This window comes from Haliaeetus albicilla, chromosome 3, assembly GCF_947461875.1.
Source record: "Haliaeetus albicilla chromosome 3, bHalAlb1.1, whole genome shotgun sequence".
In the NCBI taxonomy this organism is placed as follows: Eukaryota; Metazoa; Chordata; class Aves; order Accipitriformes; family Accipitridae; genus Haliaeetus; species Haliaeetus albicilla.
The window spans coordinates 71,648,515-71,668,183 of record NC_091485.1 but is presented as its reverse complement, the minus strand read 5'-3'; the positions used below and the strand labels follow the sequence as shown (position 1 = coordinate 71,668,183).

The 19,669-nt window shown below is 43.8% G+C and overlaps 2 protein-coding genes across 2 annotated transcripts in view; both read left to right on the top strand.

Moving 5' to 3' along the window:
* Window positions 1-11,706, top strand: part of COL22A1 (collagen type XXII alpha 1 chain) — a 209,309-nt gene extending 197,603 nt beyond the window's left edge. Inside the window, exons 58-64 of the mRNA XM_069780112.1 lie at window positions 1,607-1,642; window positions 1,899-1,943; window positions 2,243-2,422; window positions 4,600-4,666; window positions 6,071-6,253; window positions 6,603-6,680; window positions 7,506-11,706. Of these exons, the coding sequence (XP_069636213.1) occupies window positions 1,607-1,642; window positions 1,899-1,943; window positions 2,243-2,422; window positions 4,600-4,666; window positions 6,071-6,253; window positions 6,603-6,680; window positions 7,506-7,693 (777 nt within the window). The 3' untranslated portion in view covers window positions 7,694-11,706. The remainder of the gene's footprint in view (window positions 1-1,606; window positions 1,643-1,898; window positions 1,944-2,242; window positions 2,423-4,599; window positions 4,667-6,070; window positions 6,254-6,602; window positions 6,681-7,505) is intronic.
* A 3,805-nt stretch (window positions 11,707-15,511) lies between these two features.
* Window positions 15,512-16,762, top strand: LOC104314760 (leucine-rich repeat-containing protein 30-like). Its single transcript, XM_009914421.2, has one exon. It carries the CDS (start codon window positions 15,917-15,919, stop codon window positions 16,715-16,717), a length of 801 nt encoding a protein of 266 aa, XP_009912723.1. The 5' UTR covers window positions 15,512-15,916; the 3' UTR covers window positions 16,718-16,762.
* Window positions 16,763-19,669: the final 2,907 nt, after the last annotated feature.

Sequence of the window (19,669 nt, the reverse complement as noted above, 5' to 3'; positions counted from 1 at the left end):
TATAGACAAACATACATAATCTCATTTACTGAGCTGGTACCTGTCAGTCAGCCCTGATAATGTGTGCATTAATCGGACTGGTTCAATAGTCTTCTTAATATGGGTATGCAGTATTTAAGTTCTCAGGCTATATCTCTGTGTGAACCCCAGAAGGGCTAAATAGGGAAACATTAAGGGCTGATAATAATATAGGTATTTCTCATATTTGCTGTTCCAAGGAAAATTCCTTTGTTACCAGCAACAGATGTACATTGCAATTAAAGCATTCATATATCTCCCAAAGTGATCTAAAATAATACCTATAAATGTGAAAATATCACGGCCTTGAAATCCAATATCTTTAGCCATTCCAAGATAAGTAAAATATGTTACATTCCACTAAAAGGATGGAAAAAGTAAATGTTAGTTAAATATTTTTGTTTCTAGCTCTGTTGTGACTTAAAATGAGGTTTGAAAGGTTTTCATGTGAATCTAGCAGAGCTGAATCTTCCACAGGATGATTCTTTTTTCTCTCTTTTTTTTTTTTTTTTTTTTTTTATAATTGGAATGGGAGTTTCGTGATGAAAAGAGGAGAAGAAAATATTTCTCTGGAAAATTAATTTAAAGCAGCAAACGTGGTGGCCATTTAAAACTAAAGTGGCCCTTAAGGAATAGTCGAGTGAGTCTGATACTGCCTAATTCAGAGCTGATGGGATTACACATCTGTGATTAGTTATATTACTCATGCATACATGTGTAGATGCTAGCACTGTCAAAGATGTTATATGTGTTTCCAGGTTATGGGAAAAATTCCACCTGCACGCACACATTATAGATATGATCATGTGCGTGGATTGTAAATAGACTATAAAGATGAATCCTTCCATTCATGATATGGGAAAGTGGGCAGAATTTTAGCAATAACTAGTTTAATGTCTGTTTTGCTTTATCAGTGAGCTTCAGGACTGCGGTGACCTTTTTTTCATTGAAATGCTAAAATGCAAAATTGTATTGCCTAATTATGACATTATAAATGCACAGTATAGAAAAAAAAATCCTAATAAGGTGCTTGTTCAAATTGAGGTTATTTAATATAGTTCTGAAATACAGGCAAACTTTCAGGCTCAAACTTGCTTTATCACTGGCTCTGCATCCATTATCTCAGCTGGTGTAGTACAAGATGGTACCTCTACTTAAAAAATGTACTTCCCTTACATCTTTAGACTGCTATGGGTATAACGTTGACACTATTTAAACTAAACCAGCCTAAGTAAAGTGTACGAAGCTTTGTGAAATGTCTGTAAGAAAAAGGAATAAAATGTATTGAAAGCAGGAACACACTTTCAATGAAACATCTGTCTTGCTCTCAGCTGGTTTGTTAGAAATGACTTCGTGTTATTTACATTTACATGGTATGCAGCTTTATTAAACAATCCTTTCTAAATAGTCAGATGTGTCTTTCCAGGAATGACCTACAGCAGTAGGATAAGGATAAATCATCCAAACCTGCTGTTGTGTAGCAGAAAACTTGGGCTCTAAACAGAAAACAAGACTCGTGGTTATTAGGTAGGGTCTTCCTTCCAACTCATTGCAGTGTGGTGCTAAATTCACTCTCTGTATCTCTCAGGGAGAACCAGGAGAGAAAGGTCCTCCCGGAAAAGAGGTGAGTTAAATTCCCAGTTGTTTCAAAGTAGGGCTTACGTCTTGTGAAAAAAACATTAAGGATGCTACCTGGGTTGCAACAAATTCATTTTTTTCTTGAGTTGTTGATATTTGAGAGCAAACAGCTCTCGGAAATCTATGGGACTGACGAGGAAATAAATTTTCCCCAGGTCACAAGAATCATTGCAAAGGCATGCGCTTTATTATTTACTGTTATTATGGATAGTTCTTTAATGCTCAGCCTTATTTTGTTGCAGGGTGCACCAGGGAAACCAGGTGAAATTGGCTCCAAAGGAGAGAGGGTAGGTTGGAGAATATTATTAGTTATTTCATTACGTTGAAATAAAGAGGGCTGTTTTGAGTTAGGGGCTGGGGGAAGGGTCATTCAAGAATGAAGCGTGGCCTGTAGAGATCTGCCGTGCTTCCCACTCTCCCAGACCTCTCTTTAATCATTCTCTGTCAGTAATAATTTGTGGATCATTTGTAATGCACCAGATGTTGTATTCAGTAACTGCCAGCTCAGCTGTCTGTGTTTCGCTGTGCTTGGAAATCAGAAGTTTGCCTCTTCTTTTGTGGTGGTAATGTCAGTTTTTTCACTTAGGGAGAGCCTGGCATCAAAGGCGAAAAAGGCCCTCAAGGAGAAAAGGGCCCTCCAGGTGATCCTGGGATACCTGGTCATAAAGGCCATCCAGGACTGATGGGTCCCCATGGACCCCCAGGAGACACTGGGCAAGTTGGACCTCCTGGTCCTCCAGGACAGCCGGGATTTCCAGGACCAAGGGTAAGATTGCCAGAGAAGGGCTTTGTACAGTAATTTTACTGCCACGGTGTGTGATCAGAACAGTACCTAAGATTACACTAAGGCTAATAGAAACCAGAGCAAGTGTGTGTTTTAATGGGGAGGCAGCGTTTTTACCTCTCGATACATAAAAAGGCGAGCTATAGCATGTCTCAGGGAAGTGTTGTGGGGGTGTTGGATTGAATTTCAGGAGACCTGAGCAATCCAGACGTATAGCCAGGGTGGCCAGTCCCTGATACCTTATACCCCTAAAAGCCTAAATCTGGTCATATTACTGTGGCCATGGGTCTGGAGTCTGAAAAAGGGTCTTTCTATAAGGGTGTTAATGTGTAGCATTTCATATAGAGGTCTTATGCCTTCCTCTGCTGCTGGTTGTTATGAGAGACAAAATGCTGAGCCGTGGAAAGGTCACTGCTCTATTCCTGGAAATCCTGGAGTCAGCTCATCAGAATTCATGAAATCCTATTTTTGTTTAATAGTCTCTTTTTTTTTTCCTAACGGGAAACAATCTCGCCACTGAGAGTGCCGGAGGGTAATGTATGTAGAAGAATGAGAAAAACTACCAGCACTAGTGAAGCCGCTATGCCCATCTGAGGATGAATTTGAGATTACCTCGGAGGGAAAAAAACAGTTAAATAATCTCTGATGTAAAAGCTGGGTAAATTTTAGACAAAGTATTTCTTTATGTGTCACAACAACACAGAGACTGATGAAATGCAGTGATGATTATGGAGACTTAATGAAACTAACAGGGTTAAAACTTGAAAAGATAATTTGTAAGCCTTCTAAGTATGTTCCACAATCATGGTTACTTACCGGGATATTCACTAAGAGCCGTCACAAAAGGTTAGTACTTAATGACAAAATTGTTTCTTTTGTCACCAACTAACACATCTTTTTCTCATGCAAAATTTGTGTTGGGAAGAAGGCAGCAAATAGACCAACTCTGTACTTATCAGCAATGTCATTGGTTAAAATTGAAATGTCTCTTAGCTATTTAATAAAATCTACATTTCTTAATGAAGAATAACTTCTGATTCAGAAGAAGTCATGAGGTTTTCATAAACACAGAGGACACAGACTGCATCCTTGTATGTTGAAAGGGTAGGTGTGAGGGAAAAGCCACACTTTCAAGCAAATAGTTCATACACAAAAGAATGCAGTCTTCAGGTTGACCAGAAGTATTTTCAAAACTGGCAGAAATTCAAAGAATAATTTTAGCCAAAAAATGAAAACTGTATTTCAAGTGAAACATCTCACTTTATGATTTACAAAGGACAGCATTTGATCTTGGTTCAAAATGGTTTATTTTTGAAATATAGCTACATTTTTTCTTTTGAGTTTATGCAAAAGAGTCTGGTTCCCCTAAAACCACTTTTTTATTTTCATGGAAAGCCACAGCCTAAAAAAATGTCCTGCCACCTACCAAAACTGCTTTCATCATTTTTTCAGTTGCATCATCCAGAGTTGTTCACATAGCTTTGAGTTTTGACAGCTATTACAGTTGTTCAACAGCAAGGTCGCACAAAAGAGCTGAGAGAGGAGATTCCCCTGGAGGCTGGGTAGGGGACCAAGGCCAGGCAGCCACATCCCCTGTCTCCATTAAACAGGATGAAATCAGGCAGAACCTTGTACATGTTTGGAAGAATGGGTATCACATGTGTAAACTGGCTTCTGCTTCCTGAGATAAGGCTTGTTGGCAGGCAATGCATCCAGTATGAGTGTTTATAGCAAGCCTAGATACCCACCTTAACTACCCTGGGGGCATGCATGCTTCTTTCTGCAAGGAAATGTGCAATGCTGAAAAATGAGGTAGGCTTTCCACTGTGATCTAGTAGGGCAGAGAATGTCTCCTGATTTGATTTCTACTACTTCTCCTATGAGTTGTGTAGGAGGGAGGTTTTCTCAGTGTCCCAACTGTGCCCTCTGACCAGGTTCCCTGCTTACACTGTTAATTAAGCCCATGGCTTGCCAGCAGGTTGGGAATCGTGGATGTTTTGAGTCCCTTTACATTCTTCTTTCAGGCAGTCCCCTGCAGCCCTGTGTGTGCTGTGAGTGTTGAAATGCAACCCCACTAAACCCATTGTGGAGGGTTTAATTTGCATGTCCCCTGGCTGTGATTATTATGTCTTGTTATTGCTGTGATTATTACTCTCTAGGGGGAGCCCCCATCTCTAGAGACTTTGAGAAGGCTCATCCAAGAGGAGTTAGCCAAGCAGCTAGATGGTATGTAATCATCTTGGGGAAGCTGGAAGATATATCTGAGAATATGAAAGGTACTTTCCATAGCTGTGGTGGGACCTGAACCTCGCCTGCTTATGGAAGGCAAAGTTGCAATAAGCCTGCCTGGAAGGACGAATGTGTAAAATGAAATGCACTTAGCAAGCTGTACTGTTCCCTAAGCTTGATGTTCCCAGCAATAGCACAAGGGCTTTCTCCCTTCTTCAACCCAAGGCCATTCGTTGCCTGTGGTAAGGACCTCATGGCTTTTTGCTACCAGAACAGCTTTGCTGCAGACTCATTCCTGCAGATGCCTGAGCTGAGATGAGAAGATACAAATTGCAACAGATTACTTTGGGGCTCTAGAAGAGAAAGTAATCAGAGTAGGAGGTAAACTTGCTTTTAAGGTCCCAGCTGGAGAAGAAATGTTCCTGATTTCTGGCTGTGACATTTGATACTCATCAGTATAAGAGGGAGTGGAGTGTCTGTGGGCTGCTGCTTCTCTCAAAGTACGTGAACTGCAGCCCACTACTGACCCCATCTACAGTGAAATGCCGAGCTGTAGTGCTTCTTCTCACACAGCTCTTGGAGCAGCTGACACATAGCTGCAGGTATTTTCTTCCATGCTAAAGATCATGGTTCAATGGGGTGATTTATTTGAAGGATTTTTTTTTTTTTACACACTCTCAGACTTCAAATTTCATGCTAATCTAAAAGCATTCAAGATTTTAGATCAATGAAAAGAAGATAGAAAACCCTTCTCCTTCTATTTTGTAGGATGTTTTTGTGATGCTGAGTATGTCTTAAGAGCTCTCTAGGCTGTTCAGGGTCTTAATATGGAAGTGGCAAGCAATGTGCCTGCTTGGAAATTGGAGAATATGCTGACGCAGGGAGCTGCCTTAGTTAGTTTCTGACTTCACAGCCAGAGATGGGTACTTTAGCTTTAACTTCACATGTGTAACAGCCCAGAACGAGAAAAGTAAGCTTTATTCCTACAGAGCAGCCATGTAGCTTCTTGCTCTGTGTAGCAGAAACAGTGGAAGTAGGCTCTCCTTTTCAGAGCAGCAATGATTCCAGTTTGACAGAAATCCACCAGCTGCACAGCTAAAGGAAAAGACATTTCAGATCCTTAGTGGACAAGGAACAGAGGATGAAAGAAGTGTTTAGGATTAAGTATGAAATTCAGGAGAAGTTTAAAGCTACTGAGAAATGAGTTTTAAATAATTTAGAGAGGGTCAGGAAGGCACCATCATGGTTTATGGGGAAGGATTGTGTGGGGACAACAAATGGGTGGCCCTGAAAAATTGATCTGTGACAATACTTGGACTTTACTGGGCCACTGGTTCTGGGTCTCCATCTCTTGGAGCGCTGACCTTCTAGTCTAACAAACCCATTTCCCTCTCTTCACAGTAAAGTTAGCCTATCTCCTGGCTCAGATTCAGCCTGCACATGTAAAAGCATCCCATGGCAGACCAGGACCTCCTGGTCCCCCTGGGAAGGAAGGACTCCCAGGAAGAACTGGTCCTCCAGGAGAGCCTGGCCGGCCCGGACAGACTGGCTCTGAAGGGCCACCTGGACCGATTGGTCCCAAAGGTGAGTGGAACTTGGTGTGTTTGGGCAGTCTGATAAAGGGATGTGTCCACCACACTTTGGTGTCCACCTCTGCTGTTAGTAGCATCTAAATGGTCCTCAAAATGCATGTGTTAGAAGCAGTCTCAGTCTGTTGAACCAGAGGTTGTAAATGTGACCAACAATTGCTGGTGCGTTCCATCTCTGGCCAGAATCGGATGAGGGCAAGTCTTTATTCCCACTTAACGTCCCATCTCAGAGGACTGGCCAGAATTAGGAACTATTTTTTAGCAAATATATTGGCTTCAGTGTGGATTCTTTAGTTCCATAGGTAATGTTCATTGGTTTGTTATTTTTCTTTCCCTCTATACAGGAGAAAGAGGAGCAAAGGGTGAGAAAGGAGACACTGGCATTGGCCAACGAGGGGAAGTAGGTCCTCCAGGAATTCCAGGTGTGTTTATTCAGAACACCCCACAAAACACATCACTCAGAACTGCTGCAAGGACACAGGTCTCTGCCATATTAGATAGACGTTCAGGATACATAAATATGGCATACACAATTTCTGTAGAAAGTGGCCCAAAGGGAAGAAATACATCACTAGCATCATATCTGGCCACCTTTGTTTCTTCAGCCTGGTTGACAGGTATAATGATCCATCTCAGTAACAGCTAGGTTAAGTGACCTTTGGGACAAATCCAAAGTGAAGCTTTAATTACTAGATAAACCGTGAAGTGTCCTAACTGCATTTGCCAGAATCTTGTTGTGACCAAGCTGAACCCAGAAGTCCAGGCAGCTTCAGATGTTATAAAGGTCATACCCAACACCTATGCCTCAGGCATACAACTCATGCTTTACCTTTGCTGACAAAGAAGCAGCAAATATATTTTGTTTCTAGTTTGAAATTAGGAGCCATTGACCAATGTTATCTCCCAAAGATGGCTCTTGCCTCAAGCTTTCGCATCCTCAGTTCCTCTCTATGAGGACTATATGTCATTAGCTGGGTCATGCGGCTGCACAACTTCAACGTGGTGATAGAGGAAGAGCAGCCATAGCAGAATTGTGCAGCCCAAGAATGCCATAGGGGGTAAAAATCTTTCTTACAGAGAAGACACACTTCTCACATCCTTGTAGATACATACAAGCCAGAACCAAGTCTGTGGAAGCTGATGCCTGCATCCCAGTTTGGCAGCAAAACCATCTCCTGTGATGTTGTACTGCTGAGTACTGCACCCTGGGGGTGTCACTCACCAAGGACATTCTGTTTTTATTTTAGGCCTCCCAGGGGAGCCTGGCTATGCCAAAGATGGGATGCCAGGACCACCCGGCCCTCAGGGAGAAGCTGGTGTGCCTGGTCTCACGGGTCCACAGGGACCTCCAGGAGCCAACGGACAGTGTGACCCCACTCAGTGCGCTTACTATGCAAGCCTGGCTGCCAGACCTGCCAACGTGAAAGGGCCCTAGCATGCAGGGAGTATCCCCAGACTTGTTTTTAAAACTTGAATTCATCACGCCTGCCAAGAGCTCTCAGATGTCTTCAATTGTGTTTCTTTCGTGGGAGGCCTTCTAAAGCCAACAAATGCTGCCGGTCGGTCAGATTATTTTTATGAATTATAATAATAATTATTATTATTATTATCTTTGATGTGATAAGTGAACTTGGTTTTGTTTTCTCTAACATCAGGGCATATTACGACATTAAAAATAAGTGGGTTTTTCCTCTTTTGAAGAGCATACAGTATCGATGCATTGTGTAGCTGTTTATGCAAAACCATTCCAATGCCAAAATTTTTGTCTGTTATCTGGTTAATTCTTTCCAAAGCTTTATCCGTCACCCTTAAAACTGAAATAAAATCCTGCACTGTGCAGTCCCGGGCATTAACAGTAAGACACAGGCTAATCGCAGGATTGTTGGTGCTATCTGCCATCCACATGGAGGGGAAGAAGGCAAAGCCATGCCAAAGCTGGGGAACAGGTCTCCAGTACATTGAGCTCACAATGGACAGACAGTTATGAACAGCCAATGTGTGTTTTCCAGAAATACCCTAATAAATTTAATGTTCTTCTGCCCATAAGTGAATCTGTATCCTATAGGAGCTACTTTTTATGGGACCATGTGGGATCTCACAGTAAGGCCTGAAGAGACCACAGGGATGACCTAAACCTTCTCACTGCTCCCTGTGCAAGAACTTCAGTACTCGGAGGGTTTGGTCCTACCAGATGGAGCTTAACTTCCTTCTGTCAGGGAGATGCCTCTGCAAAAAGCCGCAATGCTGTCCTCCATTGGCTCAGGGATGCCAAATCCCTTTTTCGTTGATAGCGCACACACAGCTCCCTACCACTGCTTCACCCAAAAATCAGCCAGAGCAGCAGACAACATCACCTGGCATTAAAAATCTCAGGAAGCCAAATGTGACCCAACTTAACCGTTTTGGATGATTCGCTATGATTATAAGTTGACAGTGTCGTGTTTTAGAGTGCAGGTGAGAAGTTGCGGGCTGGTCTAGGAGAAAGTTGGTCTCTGCTGAAAGGGTCCGAACAAAGAGGTCTTCAGAAACCCAGAGGAAATTTTGTTTGAGGGTGAAAGCAAAAAGTCAGACACTGTCCCTTTTCCCGTATCGACTAATTGCCAAAATGAACTTGAGAATGCAAAGAGAAAGTAAAGAGGGGATGGAGTCTGAAAAGACCTTCACAATAGGCCATTTGTGAGTTTAACTCTCTGACCAAGACAATACCACCCACAAAGGTGTGGATCTGAGAGGTGACCAGGCCTCGGACATACGTGCCAGCCAGCAAAGCAGCTGTGTTTTCAAAACTCTTCTGAACAAAGCAGTTTGTATTGAGAGATGGGAGTAATGAACCTGACACAGGCACTAAGTGTTGAATGTGTCTGGAAATCTCATCAGGTCTTTTGTAGATGGAAAATAGGCACCCAGCCTTGCTGGCACGTTCACCGTATGGCATGGTGCTTCCAAGCTGGCTAAGCCGAGCATAAGCCACAGCTGTCCATAACCACCCCAGAATCAGACCCCACTGCTAAAGCCCAGAGATAACCATTTGCCAGCCTTTGAGTCTTTTTCTCACCCAGTAGCAGATAAAATTTGCCTCTTCTTTACTGAAAAATGAAATTAAATAACATGTTCAAATGCCAGGGTTAAACAAAGTCTTTACTGTGTAGCTCTCAGTGGTGCTATTTTTGCTTTTTCTTATGCAAATAAACTCTTTGATTTGATTTTACTGTGTTTTTTGCTATGGAAAGACCAATCAAAGTGAAAATATCATGAAGGGGAAAGCTTACACTTTTAAGTAACTCTCAATGGTATATCTGTTATTGTACTGCATCTTAGGTCAGCTTGCTATATTTCAGTATTAAGCAAGCATGTTGATCACATTGTATTTAACAGCACCATTTTTCCTAGTCCAGACTGAGTGAGATTTCATCCCTCCAGTGGTGAAGCAGAACAGGTTTTCTACACAAGAGGGAGATACCTCCCAACATGGCACGAGATATCATTTTGAGTAAATATGATTGCAATGAGTAGGTTTTATGGAGGTCAAACATGTTAACTGGGCCATGTTAACATGACATTTAATTCCTGTCATGACACTGAATTCTCAGCCTCTGTAGACTGTCTCTTATCGTGTGTGTCTGCATGTGCCACGCATGGCATAGACTTTAATACACTCCAGTGCACTATGCAAAGGGTAGATATATAATGATGTTCTGTTAAACAAATTTCAGGGTCTTTCAAGCCTGTGAGATCATAGAATAGTTTGGGTTGGAAGGGACCTTTAGAGCTCATATATTCCAACCCCCAGTGGGTGAGATGGTGCCATAGTATCTAGTTGAAGGAGATCTAGGGCTTTTTTTTGCATAACCTTTTCATTTGAATGTCTGTTGGAGCCATTGCCAAGAGTCTGTGTTAGGAACATGAGAGACACACCTATATCTTTAATTGCGATTAAAAGATCTGCATGGGTTAAGCACAGACTACAGCTCTGCAGCTTCTCCACCTGGAAAAGGGGATGCAGCCTAATTCCCTTTGCTCCAGCATATTCCCTAGCATATGGTTGTCTGTTCAGTCTGTTCCTGGAGACACCCCAGACTGTCTCTGTGCCCTGAATTCAGTGGGTGCCATTTCCCTGCTTTTTCTTAAATCTCATTTTCTCTCCAGCCAGTTAAATGGTATTTACCAAGCATCATCTGTTGGTAGTGAGAGGAGTACGAGACACATGCTGCAGACCCAGATCAAGACCTGTGCTTATAGCCAGTCAATTTCTGGGGGTATAGTCATCAAAGGGAGGTTTCTATAGCTGCCACCTCTTACAGAACCAAGCCCTTATGTAAATGTGCTTAAAAAGTCACCTGCAGTAAAAAGTAAGAGAGGAGGGTGTATTTGCAGGATTTCTGCCCTGCAAGCTCGTACAGCAAAAGCTGCAACAGTTTCTGCCTCAGTCTGTTCATGGGTATTTGCCGTCTTTGGAAACGTGGCCTGAGATTACTTTCCAAATTAGATCTGCCATCTGGGCAGACAGTAAACCTACAGGTACAGCCCTGGGCATGGTCAGAAGCTGCCCTCCAGAAAATGCAGATGCCTCTGTGCCCAAGCAGGTGACTGAATGTGCTAGAAGGTGACAAGCAGACGTGTGTTCTCTGTCCAGCATCTTGCAAGGTGACCATGCAGGCAGGCAGGAGGTGGCTGATAGGAGAGGGACAGTGCTGATGGCCTCTCCTCTAACTGCTCCTGAATAAGGGAGAGCTGTGGCTTTTGCATCTCAAGTGTTCCTGTCTCTGCAAGAAAGTGGTTGGTACATCACCCTAAAGTCTGTTCACTGAGTCTGAGGTTTAAACCCAGGAGTACGCTGATATTTTGTTTGGATTTTTTTTTTTTTTTTGGCTGGTCCTGTTGTAAGAGAGGATATACTGTTAAAATTGCAATACAAAGCCACACAATGTATTATTTGCATATTAAAAAGGTGCTAATGAAACAGGGGGTTTATGGCATCACTGGGGGGGGAGTGTTTTGTTTTTAAGTCAAGTGTATAAATTATTGCAATTATAGCAAACAGACCATTATTCCATTAAAATTTTTGCCTGTCAAATAAATAAATTAAAAACCAAAACACAGGATCATTTGGGGAAAATATTTTTTTGTGTTAAATTATTTAACAGTTTATACTTGTTTTCTAAACAGTTTTGAATTAGCTGCTTCTTGGAAGCTGTAGCAGGAATCAATTATTTTCCTTTTTTGCCACTTGTGAGTGGCTCTTCTCAGCACAGCCTTGTGATGCTGTTTTTCTGAGCTGTCCTTTTCCCACCTCTTGTTGTTAATATGGGATAATTAAACTGTGTAAGGCTGAACTCTGTTCTACATGTTTATTTGGAAATGTGTAATCAAAGCAAGACTACTCTGTTCAGAATGAAAAGAAATTTTTGGTTTTTTCCAGAGAGATAATAAAAATGCTCTAGCAGCTAAGCCCAAGCTCTGTGCTCTGACCACAAAACCGGCTGGGAGATGAGCACAGCTTTTACATTCTGGGTGATTTAAAAAAAACCAAAACTAAATTATATCTAAGAAAAAAGAAAAAAGAAAATAGATTTACTCATGGCTCAGTCTTTTAATGTGGTGTGGTGGATTGACCCCGGCTGGACGCCAGGTGCCCACCAAAGCTGCTCTATCACTGCCCTCCTCAGCTGGACAGGGGAGAGAAAATATAACGAAAGGCTCATGGGTTGAGATAAGGACAGGGAGAGATCACTCAACCAAGTACCATCACGGGCAAGACAGACTCGACTTGGGGAAAATTAACTTAATTTATTGCCATTCAAACCAGAGTGGAGTAATAAGAAATAAAACCAAATCTTAAAACACCTTCCCCCCACCCTTCCCTTCTTCCCGGGCACAACTTCACTCCTGAATTCTCTCCCTCCTCCCCACCAGCAGCGCAGGGGGACGGGGAATGGGGTTGGGGTCAGTTCATCACATGTTTCTGCTGCTCCTTCCTCCCCAGGAGGAGGACTCCTCACTGTTCCCCTGCTCCACCGTGTGGTCTGTCCCACAGGAGACAGTTCTCCATGAACTTCTCCAACGTGAGCCCTTTCCATGAGCTACAGTTCTCCACGAACTGCTCCAGCGTGGGTCCCCCACAGGGTCACAAGTCCTGCCAGAAAACCTGCTCCAGGGAGAGATCCCAGCCACTGTCGCTGATGGGCTCGGCCTTGGCCAGCGGCAGGTCCGGCTTGGAGCCGGCTGGCATTGGCTCTGCCAGAGATGGGGGAAGCTTCTATCAGCTTCTCAGAGAATCCACCCCTGTAACCCCCCTGCTACCACACAAACCCAATACATGTGGAAAATGACCACGCTCTGCCCTGCTCTAGGTTGCATTTTGGCAGCTTCTGGAGCAGGACTTGATGCCTAGGCATGGCTGGGTATCACCATCCGACAATGTCTTGGGTGCCAGAGACACCAACAGGGAATGGCAGATATGATATAGGACCTCGGGGAGTCTCTCCAGGTCTGCAGAGGGTGACCCTAGGGGAGATTAAGTATCATGTTGTATTGAGTTTTTATGGCAAGGTTTTGGTAGCTGGGGGGGCTACAGGGGTGGCTTCTGTGAGAAGCTGCTAGAAACTTCCCCCATGGAAAAATCCACTACCACCTCTTTCAGCCTCTGTAAGCTGGAGTCCGGTGCTGCTGAGGGTTAAGGTTGCTGCTCCATGGCATGGGAAGGAAGAGCAGCACAGGGATAGAGCCAGTCTGGGGGCGAAGGCAGGCTCCTGCCCCAATCTACAGCCCTGTACAGGGGTGAGCATCCAGCAGAGACCACGAGGAGTCCTCCTTGCTGCTGTCTCTGCAGAGCCAGTGCTGCTGGGGGAAGAGTCTCTGCATCAGCCACCCAATTGCCTCCTATGTCCCAATTTTGGCACCTGACGTCCCTAGGGTAATAAGGGTCTGTTGGAGTCTGGACTTTTCTTTCAATACCTTTGTAAATGGTGAAGTTGAATTAAGAAAAGAAAGCCTGCTTAGCTTCATCGATTTGGTTTAAACCTGGAAATCACAAACATAGATTTTTGTCTTCTGACTTGTTAAATGGGAACAACTGATTAGAAAAGCATGAAGGCATGATGAACAGGAGTCTGGTTTTCAGAGTTGTTTTACAAAGCCGATTTTTGCTGTAAGGGCTAACTTCTGAATAATTTGTGTAGCTTGACTCAAGAATATTGATGATGGCAGTATTCTTGTTGGAGTTTGTCTGAACTGAGAATGAGAATATCCTGCTGGGTCTGTAGGGGGATCATGTGTTGAAAATACAGGCTCTTTCTTGTTATTTTACATGTTGGATCATGAACCTTATATAGAAAGCACAAGGGAACAATTTGACAGAGGGACATGAATCATACTCTGACATTCCCGATGAGCCAGCGATCAGTGTCAGGAAGAAGGATGCCCTGCAAGATGGAGCAGAAAAGAACCTGCCACCTTGGGAAAAGAAAATGCATGGTCAAACTCAAGGTGTGAACAAGCGCAACAGGAGAACAATGCCCAACATCACAAAAACCTCTCTCTGACCACAGCCTTGGCTCTGCATGATGTGCTGTCTGAAAGACTCGGGTTTTAATTTGAAGAGATAAGCATGTTTAAGCAGAAGGCAGCACACACAGCAATTCAGTTTGTTTCACAGGAGAGACGTATTTGACAATGTGTTCTTAAAACCACATTTTTCCCCTTAGTAATATGAGGGATAGTTTTTGTCCAAGTCTGAAATGACTGTCCTTGCAAGAACTTCTTCAGCACTTTCTTCACAGGAGTTCAGTTTAACTTTGAGTCTTATTTTTGTGGTTAATTGTGAGGTTTGTAATTTCTAGTAAGCCACTTTCCCCTACAAGTGAAAATCTCACTTTTCCTTGGCTGCTGTATTCATCTCTGATGTACGTATATTTCCAAGTTATTGTACCCATACTTACTTATGAACAACTATTAGACTTTCTCAAGTTCTGCTGAATCTTTTTCGTGTAAAATGTCCGCCCTTTCTTGATGAAGCTAGCTCAGCCTTCAGACCCCATTGACATCAATGATGACCCTAAAGAATGGGAGTAACCACTTTCAGTGTCCCCAGGATCTGCTCATGCCATTGCATACTCAGCTGTGATAGTCCCAGCTCAATAGCTTGTGCAGTCCCTATCTGGAAACCCAGCAGGCTTGTCTCCAGCCACCAGCATCCCAGGACCTTATAATGCCAAAGCAGCCTCACAACACTGCTGGCTACCAGGCAAGTGATACAGTTTTCTCTTATGGATGCTGAAAATAAATCTGGAGGAAATTCAGGGCTTGATTTCAGTAGGGTTCTGGTATTTGCACTCTGAATCCAAGTTAAGAATAAAAGCTGGTATGTAACAGCTCTGAAATTTTGTATTTCAGGGTGAAACCCAGTTAAAAAACAGCAGAACCTAAAGTGTAAGTTCAGAGGGTTGAACAATGATCCCGAAATCTTCTTCTCAGCATTGTCTTGATAGAGAGCTCCCAGCACTCGCTACCCATCTGAGTGACTACGCACTCCCCTGGTGCTGGGACACAAGCTCCAGCAAACTCAGGACCATCCTGGGCTGAGGAGATCAGAACTGAGCAAGGTGGGAACGCAAAGCTAACATGCTCCCCCTTCGCAAGACCTGACCTGGTAGACCTGCTTAGACTATACCTCTAACGTGTTGTCTTCTACCTTTAATAGCCTGTGGGATGCTGTGGAGACCTCTGTCCATGAAAAACATTTGAAATGGTTGTCCTAAGCACTTTTTAGGTGAAAGTCTTAAGGATTACAGGGTGAAGTAAAAGAGGTAGGCTTTCTCAGCCTGAGGCTTTAAACCCACAATTTTCTCCTTCCAGGAAAATGCCCTGCTCTCTATGTCTCATGCTGTGATGAGTGGTTTGGGATAAACCTGGCATTTTACGTGTCTCCTATAAAAAACTATGCCAGTGGGGAATAAAAATTTGCTTTTAAATATGCCAGAGCAAGTGCAGCACAAGAAAGACCATATCTCTGTGGTACAGGGGTTCATACGCTCAGCAGGAGAGAGAAGGATTTCCAGATTTCAAAACTGATTCTTTATTGTGTTTGCTGAATGTTAAAGGCACAAACTGACCTGAGGGCAGCATGCGTTCCTGGTTCCGAGCTCCCAAGACAGCAGCTATGAGTCTATCGTCTTGTCCCATTTACTATGTCCTTTATCTGCTTCCATTGCAATCCCTTGGGACTGACCAACATGAATTCCTCTGACAACGGCACCCTTGGTGCTCCCAGAAGGAGAAAGCTACACACGAAGATTTGAACTGATCTGCTGAAAAGCAGAGGCACAGCACTGCTGTTTCACTTTCTGAACACTGACAGATATTTGCCACCAGCTCGCTGGCTGCAACCATGAGAGGCAACGTCATAGCCCGGGAGCTGGGTTTTGTGTACGCTGCAGACTCAGAAGGGAAATACCTGATCAAGTGAGAATGCCAAGCGTTTACTCAGTGGGATGTGTCTGAGCAACCCAAACACTCTGCGTGTGTGTTGGTAACGCGCCTGGCAGAGAGGAAAGCTGACGGAGGGCCTTGATCCACCAAAAACCTCAGAGGTTGCCCGTGGAGCGTGCAACAAATCATCAGTGATCGTCTCTGTTCAACCAGCTGCGGTTCTGGTGGGACAATGGACGCAGCCACCTCTTTCAGATGTGCCTCTACAGGCCCCGATCCACTCTGGAGGTACCTTACAGAGCATGATCCCAAGTATGAAGGGAAGAAGAAACTCAAGATCTCAGGCAAAGAGCTGGTGTCGGTTCCTGCGCAGGTCTTTGGCTTGGACCAGCTGCAGGTCCTGGAGATGAGCCCAGAACGAGAGAGCTGCTTGAGGTACCAGATGGAGCTTCTCCCCCAAGAGATCAGCCACCTGAGGAACCTAACCTGCCTCTACGTGGACTCCAACAACTTGAAGAAAATCCCTGCTGAAATCGGCACTTTGAGTCACTTGGAGAGGCTCACTCTGAGCAACAACAGCTTAAGCTCGCTGCCCCCAGAAATGGGGGCACTTCAAAGGCTGCACAGCCTCCACCTGGCCAACAACAGCCTCACCGAGTTGCCTGCGCCCCTCTGCCAGCTGAGGAGCCTCACCTTTCTGGATGTGAGTGACAACAAAATAGGCACAATCCCCTCCAGCATTCGGCATCTGGAGAAACTGGAAACATTGCTATTGCTTTTCAATTCGCTGGAGAGTCTGCCTGAGGAGGTCTGTCTTTTAAGGAAACTGCGCACCCTTTGGTTGGGAAACAACCGTCTACGGTCCCTTCCAGCAACCTTTGGGGAACTGGTGAACCTGGACTGGGGATACAACTACTGTTCATGCAATTTTGAGGGGAATCCACTGAAACATCCTCCCCCTGAAGTCTGCAGCAGAGGCGCTGAAGAGATCAGAGACTATTTCTTGTCATTTCATAAGACTCAGAGAAACTAGACAACCGCTGTCAGTCCTCTTGAAGTGACTGAGATGGATTTATTCTGTGCAAATAAAACTGCACAAGCAAAATGTGTTTCAGATGGAAAAGTCTGGTGAAATCACTCTGGAGCTCAAAAACTTCCTCTCTGCTGTAAGGTGATTTCTCTGGCAGTCTTTTTTTTTTGACACTGGTATTGAACGGTGGTGTATACCTTTCAAAAATTTATTCAGGGACCGGTATAATCTTTTTGTTATTTATAGTTGCGTAGACATATCTCAGGAGATGTTGCAGCCAAACATCCAGTCTGGGAGGATAGAGTCAGGTAAACAACTAGTGGTATGTAAATAGCAATAATTCTTACTATTTGTTTGCACACTGGGTCAGTGCTTGAGTCCGGACTTGAAGTAAGTGCAGGCTGAGATTTCTGGAAGCGTTTAAGGCCATACTGACTTGTGGATTTGGCTTTGCTTCAGGTAGCCCAGAATCTCATTACTTTCCATGGTATTTTACATCTAACACACAGGTTGAGTCAGCTCAGGCTTCCATCTGGCTCTGGATAAGAACCAACCTGTGTCCAGGTCCCACAAGGTATCATGCAAGTGATGCCTCCATTGCTTTGGCAGGACATAGCGTATTTCTTACCCTGCTTCTCCTGAAGAGCAGTTTCAGTGCAGGGCTGTCACATGCTCTGAAGGCAGCATGGACCTAGAGTTGATGTGCCAGGCTGTCCAGAGCAGACCTCAGTGATATTGCTCTGTGGAGCTTGGTGATGCGCAGGGTAGCCCAGATTTAGAGCATGCAGCACTAGCAAAAAAAGTTTCCACTTCTACCGAGGCTGGGAAAGTGTTCAGAGACATTAAAACATGAGTATGTAACCTTTTTGCAAGGGAACGTTTCTGAGAATGCCTGTCTCTAATCATAAAAGGCTTCATCAGTGTTACATTATGGAAATTTGGTGAGACTCCTTTCTGTTTCATTTTGCTCTCTCTTCCCCTTAGCCTTCAATCAGCATTTTCCTCCCACCTCTCCTTAGCTTTGTTCTTTGTGGGTGTTTTCTCTGTGGCTACTCCCTCTGACATTATCTTTGTGCTTCATTATTTTCTCATCAAAAGCCTCTCCTGCCCTTATAAATGCCTTTCTTTGCCCTCTGTCTCCTTTGTTTCCTATTTCTCCTTCGGCCAACATACAGAAAGCTGCAGATTTTTGTCTTTGCTGGAAAGAAGGGCTGAGTCAGGCTGCTGGGAGCTGGACATGTTCTTCCAGAGTTCACAAAGGGAGAGAGAAAGGGCTTGAGACATTGATACATGGACCATTAAGTTTCTTGTTCAGTCGTTTTCTTCTCCTCGTAGCAAAGATCAGCTCAAGGAGAATAAGAGATCAGAATCAATGCTGAAATTTTACTGGGTGACAAAAGCACAACTCCAGATATTCTTAGCATGAACTGATTTTTACACTGCTCTGTCCCTGAGCCTGTCCCTGATCTCTGTGAAGCTTTCAAACCAGCTGTCGCTTTTTGGTGGTACAGTAACCAGATACAGCATAGAAGTAGTATATCACACAGTGATAAATCAATGCATGGCAGTAATGGACATGCAATAACATCACACCAGTTTGTTCAGTTTTCCTGCCCCTGATTATTTCTAAGATGTGTGACACAAGAAAGAGAGGAGTAAAGGGACCGTGGTGCCTTGCTCACTTGGCTCTTTCTGGGCCAGCATGGAGAATCGGAGATGAAGGAGCAGGACAATGAACTGCAAGTCCTTTGCACGTGGTTGTTTTTCAGAGATTTGCAGCACGATAAGGGACTATGTGTGAAGTAGCTCCTGAAGCTGGTGCTAGGTCAGACAGAGAGTGTATCAAGGTGGCAACATTAAAGGTGTTGAAGGGCTGGGGATTCGGTCCTGTTTCTGCCATTGATCCATTCTCTGGACTCAAACAGGTCTGCTGTCTTAGTTCCCCATTCCTCCCACTCCATTCAGTATGTGCAGTCATCCTGCCTTTCTAAAGCTTGTCTAGTATAGGACATAAGTATAAAGGCAGTACTAGAAGTGGGACACAGTTAAAGACAAGGTTATTCCCCTGTTTTGGGACATATGCAGGAATGAATTTCTAGTAACTGTAGTGTTTTTTAAAGGCTTGTGTCTAACACACCGAGTCCTTCCAGGGCATCATCTCAGACAAGTGGTAAGAGGGACAATTTCTCATGTCCCATGTCAAACTCTTCAGATTCTATCTTGCTGGTTTTCTTCTACATGGCACAGGGTTTGGGCTTGAGCATTCATTTCCAATTTTGACTGCCTTTCCCTTCTGCTTCTTGGCCAGTGATTCCCAAAAGGCAAGCTGACTTTAGCTTGTTTGGGGAGTTTATAGCATCTCAGAGCTTTCACTTTTGGTTTTGGCCAATCAGGTTTCACAGACTTAGTTTAACTAGTCCTCTCTCAAAAAACCACAGACATAATTTCTGAAGCCTGATTGTATTTGTTAATAATATACCTGTCATTCCTGGGAGTGAATGGAGTTAAAAGGGGGTTAAAGGCTGCAAGAAAATGTAATCTTTAATAAATAGTGCCAATACCTTTGCTGTAATTCTCCAGTCTGTTGGGATCAAGAGAAATTCTGAGATATTAATGCAAGTGAGGGCACCTTGACCATACCATCAAGCTGCTTGAGCACACTGAATATGTTATTCAGCTAGAAGAAATTCTGTCTTGACACTATGCTGTCTGCCACCTCTTCCTCTCCCTTTGTCCTGGTTGCTTCCAAAATCCCACTTCACAAAGTGGAAACCTCAGTAGTGCATACGTGCTGCGGTATTCTGGCATCTGTGTTAGTAGTGTAGTTACGCAGAGCAATAACTAGATCTTGGTGTTGTCATTAAAATGGCATTAAAATCTAATCTCAAACTGCTTATCCTGTATTTGTTGTACTATCTGTATTGTTGCTAAGCACCCTTCTTTGCCTGTGCTCAT